The following is a 17,826-nucleotide window of genomic DNA, read 5'->3' as shown; positions in this document are numbered from 1 at the left end:
AAATCCACATGGAGAAACCCTCCCCAAGATCTAGTTTATTTTTTATATATAATACTGGTAGGGTCTTTGTCCAAGATCCAATGGTGCAGGTGTGCTGTTGCTGGTGTCATCAAACATTTCCCACACCCCCCGCCTGTATAAATCAGTTTAATGCACATTGGAAGATTTTGTAGTGTATGCAGTACACTTTTTTGTATTGAATAAAGCTGCAACAGGGTATTCCAGGATTTTTTTTTATTTGACTATGCTACAGGGGCTGTAAAGTTAGTGTAGTTCATAATATAGTGTCTGTATCTGTGTGTGATGGTTTTCTCACAATTCTTGTTATTTTCGCCCTAATATTTATTTTTAACAGTATACAAAATAACTCAGGTCTAGGGATTTCCCAAGTTGCAGTGCGTCGAGACCCGACATCACTAGGTGGGAGAGTTCATTTTGCAACAGCTGTATGCACCCTGTGTAGAAAATACTGGTGTATTGTATTGAAGGGATTACAGGTGTGTTTAAATGGGTGGGAGGGAGGAAAGTGACTTTGTACTTACAAACTATGGGATGTGTATTTGAGAGAACTAAATTCAACAGGTAATAAATACCCCGTTCTGGCAGGTACATACTACTAAAATCACCTTATGGCAGATAACCCCTTTAACCATTCTGAATGTCAGACTTTCTCTTCCTTGGGAAATCTTGTTTTTAATCGTGTTTGGATCTGAGCAAGAAGGCTGCTGCGTGAGGACATTTTTTTTTTTTGCATTGTTTACGTTTGCCATATTAACTTCCAGCTCCCTTTATCCTTGAAGAAACATTTGTTCAGATGGTTTTGGTGTATTTATATTATATGTACAGCTATCGCATTGAATTGCGTAACATTGTGTACTTTTCAGTCATTGCTCACTTTGGAGGGGGTAATATTACTACACTCAGGGCACTCACATATACACACACAGAGCTCAGCATGTTTGGGGGAGGCCACGGGTCCTCTTCAAAGACATTACACTACAGCCTAGTTGCTGTCATTGTGGTAGAGGAGGTAACCAATGCACACAGGGTAGTGAATAACTCAATGTTTCCCTACCAGGGTGCCTCCAGATGTTGCACAACTAAAACTCCCAGCATGCCTGGACAGCCTTTGGCTGTCCAGGCATGCTGGGAGTTGTAGTTTTGCAACACCTGGAGGCACCGTGGTTGGGAAATACTTGAATAACTAGTAAGGAGGCCAAACTTTGCTTATGTTTTGCAGCTGTAAAAGGACAAAAAAAAAAAAAAATGCTTCTGGCAGCATTATTTTTCTTTTTCCAAAGGTAAGTCCATTGAATCCACTCTGGCCTGTTCTGAACACAGCTCTATGATTGAGTGTAATGATTTATTCCCGCCAAGAAACAAAATGGTTATGTGAGAACTCAGTGTGGTTTAACATAGAGAACATTACATTTTTACCACTACCATTCTGGACTTACCTTTGTCTACCAGATCAGGCGTTAAATGCGTGGCACGTACAAAAGGGCATCATATGGACTATATGGAAAGGATGGCCAGATATTCCTTTTATTTTTTTCCCAGCCTAAAGTTGGACTGGTTGTTTTTTGTCATGTGTAATTTTGTTTAAAGGGGTACTTTGGTGGAAAACTTTTTTTTTTTTAATCAACTGGTGCCAGAAAGTTAAACAGATTTGTAAATTACTTCTATTAAAAAAATCTTAATCCTTCCAGTACTTATGAGCTGCTGAATACTACAGAGGAAATTCTTTTCTTTTTGGAACACAGAGCTCTCTGCTGACATCGCGAGCACAGTGCTCTCTGCTGATATCTCTGTCCATTTTAAGAACTGGCCAGAGTAGGAGAAAATCCCCATAGAAAACATATGCTGCTCTGGACAGTTCCTAAAATGGACAGAGATGTCAGCAGAGAGCACTGTGGTCATGATGTCAGCAGAGAGCTCTGTGTTCCAAAAAGAAAATAATTTTCTCTGTAGTATTCAGCAGCTAATAAGCACTGGAAGGATTAAGATTTTTTTAATAGAAGTAATTTACAATTCTGTTTAGCTTTCGGTCACCAGTTGATTTAAAAAAAAAAAATCCACCGGAGTGCCCCTTTAAGTCTGGATTAACACTGCAGGAGAGGCTTTTTCCAACTTTCCTATTTGTGTCTTATGTATATTTCTGCCCTATAGGCAACTAAAGCAGAGGCAATATTCTAAATAACACCACATCCTTGCACTGATTTAGAGCAGCAATGCATTTGTGGAAGGCCATGTTATAATCCACTGATCAAAAAAAAAAAGTCCTTTTTTTCCCACAGATTCTCAGTAGAGATGAGCGAACTTACAGTAAATTCGATTCGTCACGAACTTCTCGGCTCGGCAGTTGATGACTTATCCTGCGTAAATTAGTTCAGTCTTCAGGTGCTCCTGTGGGCTGGAAAAGGTGGATACAGTCCTAGGAAAGAGTCTCCTAGGACTGTATCCACCTTTTCCAGCCCACCGGAGCACCGGAAAGCTGGACTAATTTATGCAGGAAAAGTCATCAACTGCCGAGCCGAGAAGTTCGTGACGAATCGAATTTACTGTAAGTTCGCTTATCTCTAATTCTCCGCATCTACCTGTAACTCATACCCTTTTCTGAAATTGGTGCAGAAGTGGGAATAATGATGCTGTAAAAAAGGGACATTTCATCTAAAAACTTAGTAATTCTACTGTGAAGCAGCCGAATATACAAATATTACTATTTATTAATACAAATTCACACTGAGTTCATCATGTAAGCATTATTCTTATGCCTTCTAAATGTTGCATGAATGAAGTTACATTTTATGGAACATAATAAATATGCCATTGTAAACATAGTATTTGACAGCAGCAAACGTGTCTAGTAATGTGAGAGGAAGTCAACTGTAGGTACCATATTAGGACTGATCTGTGGTAAAGTATACAACATGAGAGCAGTCACTTAGCATCTTTTATTTGTGGATACTGCAACCACTAGTATGAAATACCCCCACCCTATGTAACATGTATGTGACGTACAATAAAGGATAACACACAACATGTCAGTTGTTGTATAAAAGGTGTATGGACCCCATGAGCTTTTCAATTAAAATGAACTAAAAATGGTTCAGCCCTGAGTTGTTTCCTTTCCTCTGTGCAAGCAACATGAAAAGAAACATTTACTGCATCACCTTTTCCAAAATAAAAACCAACTCGTTCTTTCTTAAACCAAGGACTTTAACTATATTCGACAACAAAAAGGAATATTTACAATTTATACAAAATCAACAAGAAATCCACATGATCTTCAATTCACTCTGTACTTGTAGAAAGCGTAGAGCATGGCTGTAAAGTTCCATCCCAAAGCCAAGGACAAGACGTAGAGCAATATCAAAGCTGCAAAGGGATAAAGTAAGACCACTGTGTTTTTCAAAAATGGCAGCGCTGAGGAGAGAAAAAAAAATTACATTCTTCAAATATGTAATGTTTAACTTCATATATGAGGTTATCAGTGGAAATAGTTCATTTATTGTTTCCCCCAGGCTGCATACACAAACACTAACCCCCCTTCAGCTGCTCCCTTGTAGTCTGCTTCACCAGAGGTGGCCGGAGCTGTAAATGCCAGTGACTGGCTGCATTGGTGTCCCCCCTCGGCCAGTGATTGGCAAGCGGCACTGTCAGTTCCCAAATTATCTGGGCACCCCAATACTGGAGCTATGAGGGAGCAGCGGAAGGTGAGCTAAAGTGGTTGTTGTTTTTGTAGGCAGTCTGGGGACAGTAAAAAATTAACTGCTTCCACTGGATAGCCTCTTTAGTGTAGGGTCACACGTAACGGATCTGCAGGGTAAAATAGTGCGACTCCAGCTGTTGCTGCTCCGCCCCCTGGCCTGCAAGTTCCCGAGTACACTGCGCATGCACTGTGCGACTCACAGGCCCCTAAGTGGGCTGCTCGAAAAAGTGGATTACCGCTGCGAGCCGGCCAGGGGGCAGGGCAACAGCTGAAGACACACTATGGGTCGCTGCAGACCCTACTCTTAAAGTGGTTTTTCAAAAAAAAAAAAACGTAAAACGCAGTGATTTTCTGGTATAGCCCTCAAACTACAAACATACACCAGCCCAGACCTGGCTTACAAACCTGGCTGTAGACAGCATTTAAAGGGGTACTCCGGCCCTAAGACATCTTACCCCCTATCCAAAGCGATTATCACTCTGTGTCTGAAGACTCACGACCACGGCCCCTTGTGACATCACACCCAAACCCATAGACTTGTATTGGGGGAGCGGGGTGTGACGTCACAAGGGGGTGGAGTCGTGACGTCACAATACTCCGGCCCCGTGGTCTTGAGTCTTCAGATACAGAGCGATCATCGCTTTGTGCAGCTGAGACAGATGGGTGCTGCAGGAGAGATCGCGGGGGTCCTGCCACTGGATAGGGGATAGCCCCATATTCACATGTAATAGATTTGATGCAAGTACACTCTAACTACACCATCCAATGGGTGTTCTATGTTGCTTTGCCTTCTGATTACATATGACTGAGCCCAAAAGTCACAGTCTATTCTTCACTGTGGGACTGTCGGCTGTCAGTTACCTTCCTATAGCTGTATGGAGAACTGGTGGCTCTCCCTGCTCTATGTGACGCTGAGGTTTTTTGTTGTTCATTGTTTTGGTTTTTCACAATGTCGCACTGTTATGTAAAGAATGCGCCTTATTAGCTGCTTGGGGTTTTGGATATACTCTGCTGCCATCTAGTGTTCTTTTTAAGAATGGCTCATCTTTTTCTTTCTCTTACTCATTTTCCTATGTCTACCTGCATTTTCATGCTCTGCCCTTATGGGCTTCATTTTGCCCTTGTTTATCTCTGTCTTTTACCATGTCATGACTAAGAATGTTACATTTCTTAGCTGGAATGTGAGGGGGGTGGGTGATCCCCATAACACTGTTCGATTATCTACACCAGGGGTACCCAACTATTTTTAATAGGGGCCGCTTATCCAGGTCTGCCATTCGGTGAAGGGCAGAGCTGAATGCTAAGACCTGGTTCACATCTAGCATACGCAATGCCATGCAAGAAATAGGTGATGCCTGTTCTAGAACAACATTATTATTATTGTACCCCTAAATATAATACTGCCACACTCTGTACCCCTGAATCTAATAATGCCACACTGTGCTCCTGAGTGTAATACTGTCACATGCTGAGTCCACAAATATAATATTGCCAAATACTGTGCTCTAAACCGAATTATACCTATGTGTCCCTTAAAACAATGAATGTCTGTGGTGTTTGTACCCCCTGAATGATGACTGCCACTATGCCCCCCCCCCATATTAACTGTGCCACTATGCCCTTCATATAAACTGTGCCACTATGTCCCCCATATAAATGGTGCCACTATGCCCCCCGCATATAAACTGTGCCCCTATGCCCCCCCATATAAACTGTGCCACTATGCCCCCCCCATATAAACGGTGCCACTATGCCCCCCACATTTGAATTGTGCCACTATGCCCCCCACATTTGAACTGTGCCACTATGCCCTTCATATAAACTGTGCCACTATGCCCTTCATATAAACTGTGCCACTATGCCCTTCATATAAACTGTGCCACTATGCCCCCCATATAAACTGTGCCACTATGCCCCCCATATAAACTGTGCCGCTATGCCCCCACATAGGAACTGTACACTTAAATCATTGTTTCCCAACCTGTGACTGTTGCAAACTACAACTTCCATCATGCACAGACATAAAAGCACAATGGGAACTGTAGTACTGTAACAACTGTAAAGGTAAAGGTAACAAAAAATAAATTAATTAGATGACCAGCTGCAGTGATCAAATGCCACACCCATAGCCAGAGGATTCTTGGGAAATGTAGGCTGCATTACAGAACCACTACAGAGATGGAATTGCAATCCAACTTAAAATCAATCCCCATGCCTGTTACATTAGCTAAACGTAAGCAGAAGTATTTCTAAGCATCCTGGGGGACATTTATCATTAAAAGTGTACGCTACTCTTTTTTTTTTACCGATCTGTTTCCTTCTAACTTTTTGCTTAGCAGCGTGTAATTTATCATCTGATTCTACCATAGATAATGAATTTGTTTTGCGCAGGGTAGAGAGGCTTTGTACGTGTGCTTTTGGTATGCGTACTTTTGCGCAATATTTTGTGACTTATTATTGCATATGATAAATGAGGGTGCAGTGCATGTCTAAATCAGAAAATGGTGTACTGCTAGACAAAACGCTAGGAAACTTCTATTCAAAAAGTCGCATATAAGTCGCTAAATTAACATAACTGCGACATTCAAGCGCCAAGGATAGACGGAAAGAAACGTCTATATTGAATGATAAATGTCCTCCCCTGTCTTTATAGACAGAATTGAGGTGAGTGAGCCTGGCGGTATCCATAAATAAAACACAGTTCTCCGTCTTGGTTTATTCCCATGGCAACCAGAACAAGTACAAGATCAGAATTATTTTACCCAAGGTATAGACCTAGACTGGAGTAAACACAGCACACAATAACATAAAAGCCTGACCCTGTAACTTACCATTATACCCAAGGAAGGTTATATAGATGTAATATCCAATCGCAACCAACCAGAATGTGTTTCCAACAAAGTAACCGATGAACCAATCTGACAAGACAACATCTGCAAAAGGATATGGGAAAAACAAAATGACACAGAGAATGTAAGACTGGACCAATACAGTCAATGTAGCTATAAGAATGTGTAGAGCTCTCAAACAACTCTGCTTGGATCTGACATGGGGAAAGTACGAATCGCTTTTTAGGGTTCATTCACACATACGGGATCTGCTGTAGGATGACAGTCCATCTCGAGTGCCGAGCACTGCTCAAATATTTCTGTCAACATACTGATGTGGTTTACTGACGCTCTACAGCAGCGGGCTCAACACTGTGGACCTCCAGATGTTGCAAAACTACAACTGCCAGTATGCCTGGACAGCTGTTGGCATCTAGAGGTCCACAGTGTGGAGATTACTGCTCTACAGAGCATTGTGAGCTCTGTATTTCAACATTAACCCCTTCCCGCTATAGGACATATGCATACATCCCAACATGTTCGCACACTGGGACGTATGCATATCCAGCATAGGAGATCAGCAGCGGGACCCGGCTGTCAATCACAGTCGGGGTCCCGCCGCAGCAGCCAGAGCCGTGATCACGCCGGTCCCTGAAGCATTAGCCCCATAGATGCTGTGATCAATCCTGATCACGGCATCTATGGTGTTGACAGGGGGAGTGTGCTCCCCCTGTTCATCAACGGCGGGGGCGTCGCGATAGGATCGCAGGTCGCCGTTGGTTGCTGTGGCAGCAGGAGGTCAGATCATGGCCTCCTGTCTGCCTGCTACGGAAGCCTTTATGATCCAGCAAGAGGCTGGATCGCACAGGCTGTAGTGTCTGCAGCTGATCAGGTCATACTGTGCTGCAGTACAAATGTATTGCAGCATAGTAGAACCTGTAAAAAGTGTAAAATAAAATAATACATGTATGAAGTGTAAGAAAAAGCCCCATTCCCAATAAAACCCTGTATTGTCATCAAAAAAGATCAAAAATACTAAATCATATACATAATAGGTAATGTCATGTCCGTAATGACATGTACTATAAAATCTAAAATGTAAATTATCCCATACGGTGAACACCGTAAAAAAAAAAATATATAAAATTCAACAATTTTGGTACAAATAGCAGAATAAAAAAAAAGATCAAAAGGCAGCAGGTATCGCAACAATGATACCAATGAAAAGTACAGCTCATCCTGCAAAAAGTAAGCCCTCACTCAATGGCGACGGACGAGAAATAAAAAAGTTACGACTGTTGGAAAATGAATGGCAGAAAATAATTTTGCTTAGAAAAGGAAAAAGAACATAGAAAGCAATATAAAATGGGTATCGCCATAATCGTACTGACCCACAGAATAAATACAACATCACTTTTACTGCACAGTGTACACCATAAAAAAATTAAAAAACGACAAATTTTCCAGTTTTTCACAATATTTTGGAGTTTTTCAAAAAAAATGCTGCATGTGTCAACAAAAATGCACCACTTATATATAGTACAATATGTCATGAAAAAAAGGATATCAGAATCGCTCCGCTCAGAAGTTATTACGATTTAAAGAGACCCATTCAAATAAATAAATAAATAAATAAATAAATAAAAATAGCCTGGTCATTAAGGTAAAAAATGGGTCTGTCCTATAAGGGTTAAAAGCCATTGTAAAAAAAAAAAAAATGTAAATAAAATAAAATACATAAAAAACACATTATACCACAATTTTCTTACATTTGATGAAGAACAACTGGATGAAGTGCAGGATGACCAGAAGTGGATAGAATGCATTCAAGTGGACATCAAATGAATAACCCCATTCCACGTCATAATCTCTCCCCTGATGCTTTACCAGGTACTTGTTAGTAACAAACCTACAACAAAGCACGAAACAGATACACAGTAAATCAGAACTGAGCTAGGTTAACCTATTAGGGTCGTGTCACACACAGCGCAACCGCAGTGGATGCGCAGACAGCAGGGGGATTCCAGGGAAAAACTGTTTTTATATATCAACTGGCTCCAGAAAGTTAAAGGGTTACTCCGCTCCCCAGCGTCCGGAACATTGAGTTCCTGAACGCTGTGTGCGGGCTTCCCTGTTCACGCTCACCCTCTCATGACATCAAGCCCCGTCACGTCCTGCCCCCTCAATGCAAGAGTATGGGAGGGGGCGTGACGGCCGTCGCGCCCCCTTCCCATAGACTTTCATTGAGGGGACAGGCCGTGACGTCACCAGGGGGCGGGCATGAAAACAGATGCCCGCACACAGCGTTCAGGAACTCAATGTTCTGGACGCCGGGGAGCAGAGTAACCCTTTAAACAGATTTGTAAATTACTTCTATTAAAAAATCTTAATCCTTCCAGTGCTCATCAGCTGCTGAAGTTGAGTTGTTCTTTTCTGTCTAAGTGCTCTCTGATGACACCTGTCTCGGGAGCTGTCCAGAGTAGGAAAAAATCCCCATAGCAAACCTCTTCTACTCTGTGCAGTTCCTGAGACAAGCAGAGATGTCAGCAGAGAGCACTGTTGCCAGATAGAAAAGAACAACTCAACTTCAGCAGCTGGTAACTATTGGAAGGATTAAGATTTTTTAATAGAAGTAATTTACAAATTTGTTTAACTTTCTGGAGCCAGTTGATCTAAAAAAAAATAAAAAAAATAAAAAAAAAAATAAAAAAAAAATAAAGGTTTTGCCTGGAATACCCCTTTAAAGATGCAACCGGATCAGACATTCAGCACTTGAGGATAATTTTCCCTTTTTCAAAGACTATACTTAGATGTGCTGATTTTACTGCGGCTTAAAGGCTTGCTATTCTGTTAAACCACACTTACTTGCAATGTACTGGACACCATTTTAGATTACCAGTAATACAGTAAACCCACCAAATCTATATACGGCTCCACAGTCAAAAATATGTTTCGATTTTTTTACATCACTATATAGCTATTGGAAACTATGTGAGTTTACAAGACATTTGGGGGGACATAAAAGGTAGCGTTACATTCGTATTATGGGGGAAATGCCGTTGCTTTCTGAGCCCAGTCCATACTTTATGTCAAATGCACCAGTGCACTAGGGCCCAGGGCCTATCAGTATGCCTGATGTCCCCAATGGCTTAGGAATATTTATATTAATAATATGCTTAAAATTGCCATGTCCTGACCGTGAGTATACGTGATTTTTTTTATAATTTTTTATTATTTGCATTTAAACCATTAACCATATGTGATCGGGATTGTGATAATTTAGCAGTTCAGACAGTGTCACAAATGGCGATACCAAAACGTTACTTTCTTTTTTGTTTTGAATTTTTTTTAAATAGAAAAAAAGAGGGAATAACAATTTTTTTTTTTAATTTTTTTTTATTTTAGTCCCTCTGCTACCATAGTAATGATATTGATGTCACTGTACTGCTGCAGCCACAGCAATAGATCGGTCATGGCAGCTACAGAGGCCTAGTACAAGCCATGACGATGCATTGTCTCCTAGCGATCGTATCATAGGAAGCCAATCTCGAGTCGTGAACTGACAACGACATGCACTGGAAGTGTTTAAAGGGGTACTCCGCCCCTAGACATTTTATCCCCAATGCAAAGGATAGGGGATAAGATGTCAGATCGCGGGGGTCCCGCTGCTGGGGACCCCAGGGATCTCTGCTGCATCACCCACCTGTACGGCTTCCGGCAACGCTGGAGGCTTCGGATCCCGACCACAATGGCGGAAGAGCGTGACCTCACAACTCCGCCCCATGTGGACCCCTGCGATCTGACATCTTATCCCCTATCCTTTGGATAGGGGATAAGATGTCTAGGGGCGGAGTACCCCTTTAAATGCTGCTGTCAACAGTGATGGCATTTAAAAGGGGTACTCCACTGTGCAGCATTTGGAACAAACTGTTCCGAAAGCTGGAGCTGGGAGCTAGTGACGTCATATCCCTGCCCCCTCAATGCAAGTCTATGGGGATGGGCATGACTATGACATCACGAGCTCCCGGCGCTGGCTCCAGCATTCAAAACAGTTTGTTCCAAATGCTGAGCAGCGGAGTACCCCTTTAAGTTACCCCTTTACGTTACCCCTTTAAGTTAGCAGTGGACCCCTTTAAGTTAGCAGTGGGCTCCAGCTCCTGGTTATAGGCAGAGCCCTGCTCTCAAGCCCTCTTGATACATCTTTAAAGAGTGTAAGCCTGTGTTCACATGCCAGAATTTCCGTGCGGAATTCCGCCGCAGAAGAGTCCCAATGATTTCAATGGGATTCTGCTACGTTGTGCACATAGCAGAATTTCTACACCGGAAATGTCTGGCACGAAAGTTCAAATTCCTGTGTCTACAGAAAGAATAGATATGCCCATTCTTTCTGCGGATTCCGCACGGAATGCATTCCCGAGCGGTCCTAGCGCCAGCATGTCATGCCGGTGCCCGCAGTCTGCAGAATGTCCACAAAGATATTTTCCATGCAGGAATTCTGGCATGTGAACATAGACTAAGGCTGCATTCACACCTTGTTTTTTACATACGGGTGCCGGATCCGGCTGGGGGAGGGGCAAACTGGGCGCTCCCGTACAACAGCCGAATCAGCCCGTGACTCAATTTACTTTAATGAGCCGACCGGAGTCAAACGTTGACTCCGGTCGGCTCATTTTTGACCTGTATGCGGTTTCCTGACTGTACCTAAAACCGTAGTATACTACGGTTTTAGGTCCGATCCAAAACCAGATATGGGTCAAAACTGAGCCGACCGGAGTCACTGTTTGACTCCGGTTGGCTCATTAAGTAAATGGAGTCACAGGCTGATCTGGCTGGGGTACGGGAGCGCCCGGTTTGCCCCTTCCCCAGCTGGATCCGGCACCCGTATGTAAAAAACGAGGCGTGAATGCAGCCTTACTGTATGTTTTGGAGCGTTAAAGGGGTTAAATTGGTTTCCCCATCTTGTAAAGTTTTCCTTATCTACAGCCGCCCAAACCATTCCCGCGTCCAACCCTAGAAAAAGGGGACCTGAGTGTCATGTCTGACAGGAGTGGCAGACGTACATCAATGCTCCATTCATTCTTTTTGGTAGCAAATAAACAGCTAAATGCACCACTCTAATGGGAGAAGCGGGTCCCTGTCCCCGAGAATGCAATCAGACCCCCCATGATTATAAAGTAATCAGCTATCTTGTCAATGGTGCTAGACCTCCACATGGAGTGTGATATGCATTGAGTTTAGTGAATAACTTACCACATAATGGTTGCGATCAGTAATCCAACACCTATACAGTCAACAAACACAATCCACAACAGCAGCTTCAGTGTTTCCACAAATCCCATTTGTAAAACAACAAACCCAAACAATAAAGTGGACACTGCAAAAAGAAAAAAATATTTATACACTAAACATTTAGATTTATACAAAGAACCACATAATGACATCTATCTGGGGGTTCTGGAGCTCTCTATAGACTTTTTTTTAAATACTTTAAAGGGGTATTCCAGGAAAAACCTTTTTTTATATATATCAACTGGCTCCAGAATGTTAAACAGATTTGTAAATTACTTCTATTAAAAAATCTTAATCCTTTCAGTACTTATGAGCTTCTGAAGTTAAGGTTGTTCTTTTCTGTCTAAGTGCTCTCTGATGACACGTGTCTCAGGAACTGCACAGAGTAGAAGAGGTTTGCTATGGGGATTTGCTTCTAAACTGGGCGGTTCCCGAGACACGTGTCATCAGAAAGCACTTAGACAGAAAAGAACAACCTTAACTTCAGAAGCTCATAAGTACTGAAAGGATTAAGATTTTTTAATAGAAGTCATTTACAAATCTGTTTAACTTTCTGGAGCCAGTTGATATATATATATATGTCCAGATAGCAAGGAGGAGCAGCACACCAGGGATGCAAAGGTGTAGCGGGTGCAAGCGGGCCCAATCGCAGCCCGGGTCACTGGCAGCAGCAGTGATGTATAGCAGAATAAAGCGTCCCGCAGCACTCCAATAGCGATCAAATAAGGTTTATTTCCTCATGGTAAGATACAACGTTTCGACCGTCACCACGGTCTGTTTCAACCTTATTTGATCACTATTGGAGTGCTGCGGGACGCTTTATTCTACTATATATATATAAAGTTTTTTTCCTGGATAACAAGAAATGTCTGCCGGGGGGGTCAAAGAACCCCCCCCCCCCCCCCCCCCCACACACACACACACACACACACACACACACACACACACACAAAAAGTAATAATAAGTGAAGGACCTGCCTCTATCAGGAATTTATGGCATATCCTGCAGAATAAATGCTTAAATAGGAATGGGCCTACCTACACCCCACATTGCCATAACAGAACGTACCACATAGCCAAATACTGAGTAGCACTAGGAATGCTGGGTCGTCTCTAGCCCACTGATCTTTGGTCTGTTTCCTGTATTGGAAGTTTCGGTACACTTTCTGTGGTGAAGTAAAAAGATAAAGCATCTGCCAAATAGCAAATTCAAAGTCCATGTGTCTGAAGTGAAGAAGTCTCCGCAGGTACTTATAGCGCTTGGCTCCGGCTGTGTGCCGCGCGGCATCCCGAGAACTGAGCGTGCCATTGCCTTGTGTCCGAGAATTCACCGATGTGGTAGGCAGCATGGTGAGGGCAATGAGATGGGTCACATAAAGCCTGCAGGCAGAACAAGGAGACAGATAGTACAAAGTAATATACACAGCAGCCTGTAAAGAGCGGACAAGAACAAACATAGCTCCGCCCTACTAAGGGTATGGCCAACCTGACATCTCCAAAGCATCAGAGGGTACCGTATTTTTCGCCATATAAGACGCTCCGGCACATAAGACGCACCCAATTTTAAAGGATGAAAATCTAGAAAAAAAAGATTCTGAACCAAATACAATGTAAAGTATAGGACAGTGATCTTCAACCTGCGGACCTCCAGATGTTGCAAAACTACAACTCCCAGCATGCCCGGACAGCCGTTGGCTGTCCGGGCATGCTGGGAGTTTTAGTTTTGCAACATCTGTAGGTCCGCAGGTTGAAGACCACTGGTATAGGAGGTAATACTCACGTGTCACCGCTGCGCCAGACCCGTCACCGCTCGTCACCGCTGCCCTGGATGTCGCCGCGTGCCCTGGATGTCGCCGCGTCCCCGTCGCTCCGAACGTCTCTGCTGCCCTGTATCCTCGCTCTCCGTTGCCGCCATGCAGGGGATCCTGGCACGGAGCAGACACCAAGGAGGCAGGTAAGATCCCTCCCGGTGTCCTGTTAGCTGTTCGGGACGCAGCGATTTCACTGCGGCGGTCCCTAACAGACGGACTGAGCAGCCGGGTTAGTGTCACTTTTGCTTCAGATGCGGCGGTCAGCTTTGATCGCCGTGTCTGAAGGGTTAATACAGGGCATCACCGCGATCGGTGATGTCCTGTATTAGCTGCGGGTCCCGGCCGTTGATGGCCGCATGGACCACCGCGATAGGACAGGTTTTATTGTGTATTTGCCGTATAAGACGCACCAACTTTTCCCCCCAGTTTTGGGGAAGAAAAAGTGCGTCTTATACGGCGAAAAATACGGTATATAGGAAAACACAGAAAAAATCCCTTGGGAACCGTCTCAAAATTCTCCCCACCAACACACCTCAATAAAACAAAAAAGGGTTGGAAGAAAACCTTACACTTGGTGAGTGGTGTTTTACAAACGCATGTGTCTCACAATCTCTAATGTGGATCCTTCATCCGCTTCAATCCTATGCGGCAGGCTCCAAGCCACCCCGAAAAAAATAGAAAAATACCAAAAATAAAAAGATTGGAGAGCAGACGATTTCCACTTAGCATATGCACAGATTCATTAGATAACTTCTCGGCACTTACTTCACTGAGAGGGGTACATACGTCCGTTACCCCCCTCAAATCCCTCAAATCCTGCCAGCCTTACTAATAGCCCCCCGAGGTCTCCTCCACAAGCCGATCCTCCTTTCCTCCACACGTGCTGTTCCCATTCCTCAGGGATATAAAGAAATAATCCCCGCTACGCCTCAGATCTTGATGTACTAGTACGGTTTTATTATTTTTGTAGTGCAAAAAGTGGAAGTTTTATTTATATATGATCCATATTGAAATAGAAGTGTGTGGAGGTCGATTGGGGAACAGCACGTGTGGAGGAAAGGAGGATCGGCTTGAGGAGGAGACCTCGGGGGGCTATTAGTAAGGCTGGCAGGATTTGAGGGGGTAACGGACGTATGTACCCCTCTCAGTGAAGTAAGTGCCGAGAAGTTATCTAATGAATCTGTGCATATGCTAAGTGCATCACAGAAGAACAGAAGCACCCCCTCCCCCACACACACCTGTACCCTCGGCCACCACATCTGCTAGTACTGATGGCCCAAACAAGCATAAAGTAAAACATAGAAGGAAAGTCCAGCAAATTCAATACAGTGATCCCTCAACTTACAATGGCCTTAAAGGGGTAGTCCAGTGGTGAAAAACGTATCCCCTATTCTAAGGATAGGGAATAAGTTTGAGATTGCGGGGGGTCCGACCGCTGGGGCCCCCTGCGATCTCTCTGTACGGGGGCCAGGCTCTCCAGCCAGATAGCGGGTGTCGACCTCCGCACGAAGCGGCGGCCGACACGCCCCCTCAATACATCTCTATGGCAGAGCCAGAGATTGCTGAAGGAAGCGCTTCGGCTTTGCCATAGAGTTGTATTGAGGGGGCGTGTCGGCCGCCGCTTCGTGCGGAGGTCGACACGTCCCCTTCCCGCGGGCTGTCGGGGCTCCGTACAGAAGATCGCAGTGGGCCCCAGCGGTCGGACCCCCCGCGATAAGTTGTTCACCACTGGACTACTCCTTTAACATACAATAGTTTCAATATACAATGGTCTTTTCTGGAACATTGGTTGAAACCAGACTCAACATACAATGTACAGACAGTCCAGATCTGTGAAACGTGTCAATGGCTGGAAGAACTGCCCAATCAGGATGGACAATTTACTGGTAAAACACCTGTATTACTCAAGTGCATGCACTGACTGGTGTCTGGTAGCGCCCCCTACAGTACAGGGAGGTATTACATGTTCTGTACACTTTACCTGTACCAGGGTTACCTGCTCCTTTGGACATCAGGTGAGGGCGACTCCATGTTACTTTTTTGGGACATTGCGTGTTCTCTACAGGACACAGAGGGAAGCTTCAGTCCTCTACATAGACCAGTGTTTCCCAAGCAGGGTGTGCCCAACTGTTGCAAATCTACAACTCCCAGCATAACCGGACAGCCAAAGGCTGTCCAGGCATGCTGGGAGTTTTAGTTTTGCAACAGCTGGAGGCACCTTCTTTAGGAAACAGACAGTGATTACAGCTCCCAGCAGATCTTTCTTACTTTTATATGTAAGGATTTGCTTTATCTATATTAGTTATCTACTTATTTTTCTTTAATCCTCACTTTTTCCTATTTTTGGATGACATTTCGGGTCTTCAGAACCAATTACCAGGTTTCCATAGAGTTCTGGTCTCAACATACAATGGTCGTCCTGGAACCAATTAATATTGTAACTTGAGGGACCACTGTACCAGAACCAGGATATTAGTTTTCATTTGTTGTGTCTCTACCTGTAGGACATGATTTATATCAATAAAGAAGATTTTGGGGATTGGACTTTCCTTCCATGTATTTTCTATGGATGATGAGAAACTCCAGGGCTGAGCTATTCATTGTTTTTCTAACTTTAGAAAAAGACATCATTTTTACATGACACTAACGCTCAAAGGTGCTGGATAATCATAACTAACCTGCTGAAGTATTAAAGGGGTACTCCACTGGAAAACATTTTCTCTTTAATCAACTGGTGCATTATCCTTGATTCAGGTCTTTTATTATCATTACATTATTCATTTACTATCATTATTTATTCACTATCTATTTTATGACATTTAACTTATTGATTTTACATTTATTTGGGTCCACATCACTAGAGATGAGCGAATTTACAGTAAATTCGATTCGTCACAAACTTCTCAGCTCGGCAGTTGATGATTTACCCTGCATAAATTAGTTCAGCTTTCCGGTGGGCTGGAAAAGGTGGATACATTCCTAGGAAAGAGTCTCCTAGGACTGTATCCACCTTTTTCAGCTGAAAGCTGAACTCATTTATGCAGGAAAAGTCATCAACTGCCGAGCCGAGAAGTTTGTGACGAATCGAATTTACTGTAAATTCGCTCATCTCTTCACATCACCTTTTTCTCGCTAATTTTATCTCTTTTTATCTCTTTATTTCACTATCCTTAAGGACTGGTTTTATATAATTTATTATACAGTGGTCCCTCAACATACGATGGTAATCCGTTCCAAATGGACCATTGTTTGTTGAAACCATCTGTTGAGGGATCCGTGCATTGTAAAGTATAGGTCAGTGGTCTACAACCTGCGGACCTCCAGATGTTGGATTTCAAGCAGAATTTTTTTTTTATCACTGAATCCAATGGACTTCTGCTCGCGTATTCCGCAAGAAGAATGAACATGTGTGAACAGTGCAGAGTAAAATGCATTGAAGTCAATGGCAAAGCAGATGTTAATTATTTCTAAGCTGCGAATTCAAGAGGAATGACTCAAGTAAATTCCTCTTGAATTACTCAGTGTGAACGCACCCTTAGACAGAAAACAACAAATCAACTTCAGCAGCTCATAAGTACTGAAAGGATTAGGATTTTTTTATAGAAGTAATTTACAAATCTGTTTAACTTTCTGGAGCCAGTTGATATATATATATATCCTGGATAACCCCTTTAAGTGGCTACTAGAGGGAAGGGCACTGGACAGGAAGTTCACTCAGTTAATGCTTTGATGCTACCATGACAACCACAGAGCAAGCACAATAGTTCAGGGTGAGGGGACCCCCCAGCTGTAGACCAGTATATATAAGGTATATATCACTCAGTCAGCTCCATGTAGCATGGTTTATATAGACTCAGTGTCTCCAGACTCTGACAAATCCACAATCCAGAAGATGGAGGACATTACATGTACACAACTACATGGACAGTGAACCCACCACTGTGTGACGTCATCACCTGCTGATAACTACAGACAGTATGTCACGTGACTGTGCCCCTCATATATGACGTCATAGACTCATTGCTGTGGTGGGCACATCATTCCACATCTCACCTGGTAAGCTCCGCAGCTTCCTGCAACACAACCCAGAACACGTAGTGCCCAGTGACGTCATGAGCAAGCGGAAGTGTGGTGACGGAAGCTCCGGTACGTGGCCTCACGGGAAATGTAGTCCTTTAGCATCAGG

At 43.4% G+C, this 17,826-nt stretch overlaps 1 protein-coding gene across 1 annotated transcript; it reads right to left on the bottom strand.

Moving 5' to 3' along the window:
• Nucleotides 1-2,738: 2,738 nt before the first annotated feature.
• UNC50 (unc-50 inner nuclear membrane RNA binding protein) lies at nt 2,739-17,826 on the bottom strand. Its single transcript, XM_056555936.1, has 6 exons — nt 17,694-17,826; nt 12,899-13,209; nt 11,791-11,914; nt 8,310-8,449; nt 6,544-6,645; nt 2,739-3,426 (listed from the first exon to the last, which is right to left on the bottom strand). The coding sequence occupies exons 2-6, from the start codon at nt 13,176-13,178 to the stop codon at nt 3,290-3,292; spliced, it is 783 nt and encodes a 260-aa protein (XP_056411911.1). The 5' UTR covers nt 13,179-13,209; nt 17,694-17,826; the 3' UTR covers nt 2,739-3,289.

This window comes from Hyla sarda, chromosome 2 (assembly GCF_029499605.1).
Source record: "Hyla sarda isolate aHylSar1 chromosome 2, aHylSar1.hap1, whole genome shotgun sequence".
Lineage (NCBI taxonomy): Eukaryota > Metazoa > Chordata > Amphibia > Anura > Hylidae > Hyla > Hyla sarda.
Note: the sequence above shows the minus strand (reverse complement) of the source record. Positions and strands in the feature narration are given on the sequence as shown.

Bases quoted from the DNA above. Each gene is read 5' to 3' on its own strand.
- UNC50 (XM_056555936.1), bottom strand. From the start codon at position 13,178: ATGCTGCCTACCACATCGGTGAATTCTCGGACACAAGGCAATGGCACG. The intron at 8,450-11,790 runs GTAAGTTATTCA...GCTTTGTTGTAG, and splicing joins CTGATCGCAACCATTATGTG to GTTTGTTACTAACAAGTACC. The intron at 3,427-6,543 runs GTAAGTTACAGG...TTCTCTCCTCAG, and splicing joins AACCTTCCTTGGGTATAATG to CGCTGCCATTTTTGAAAAAC.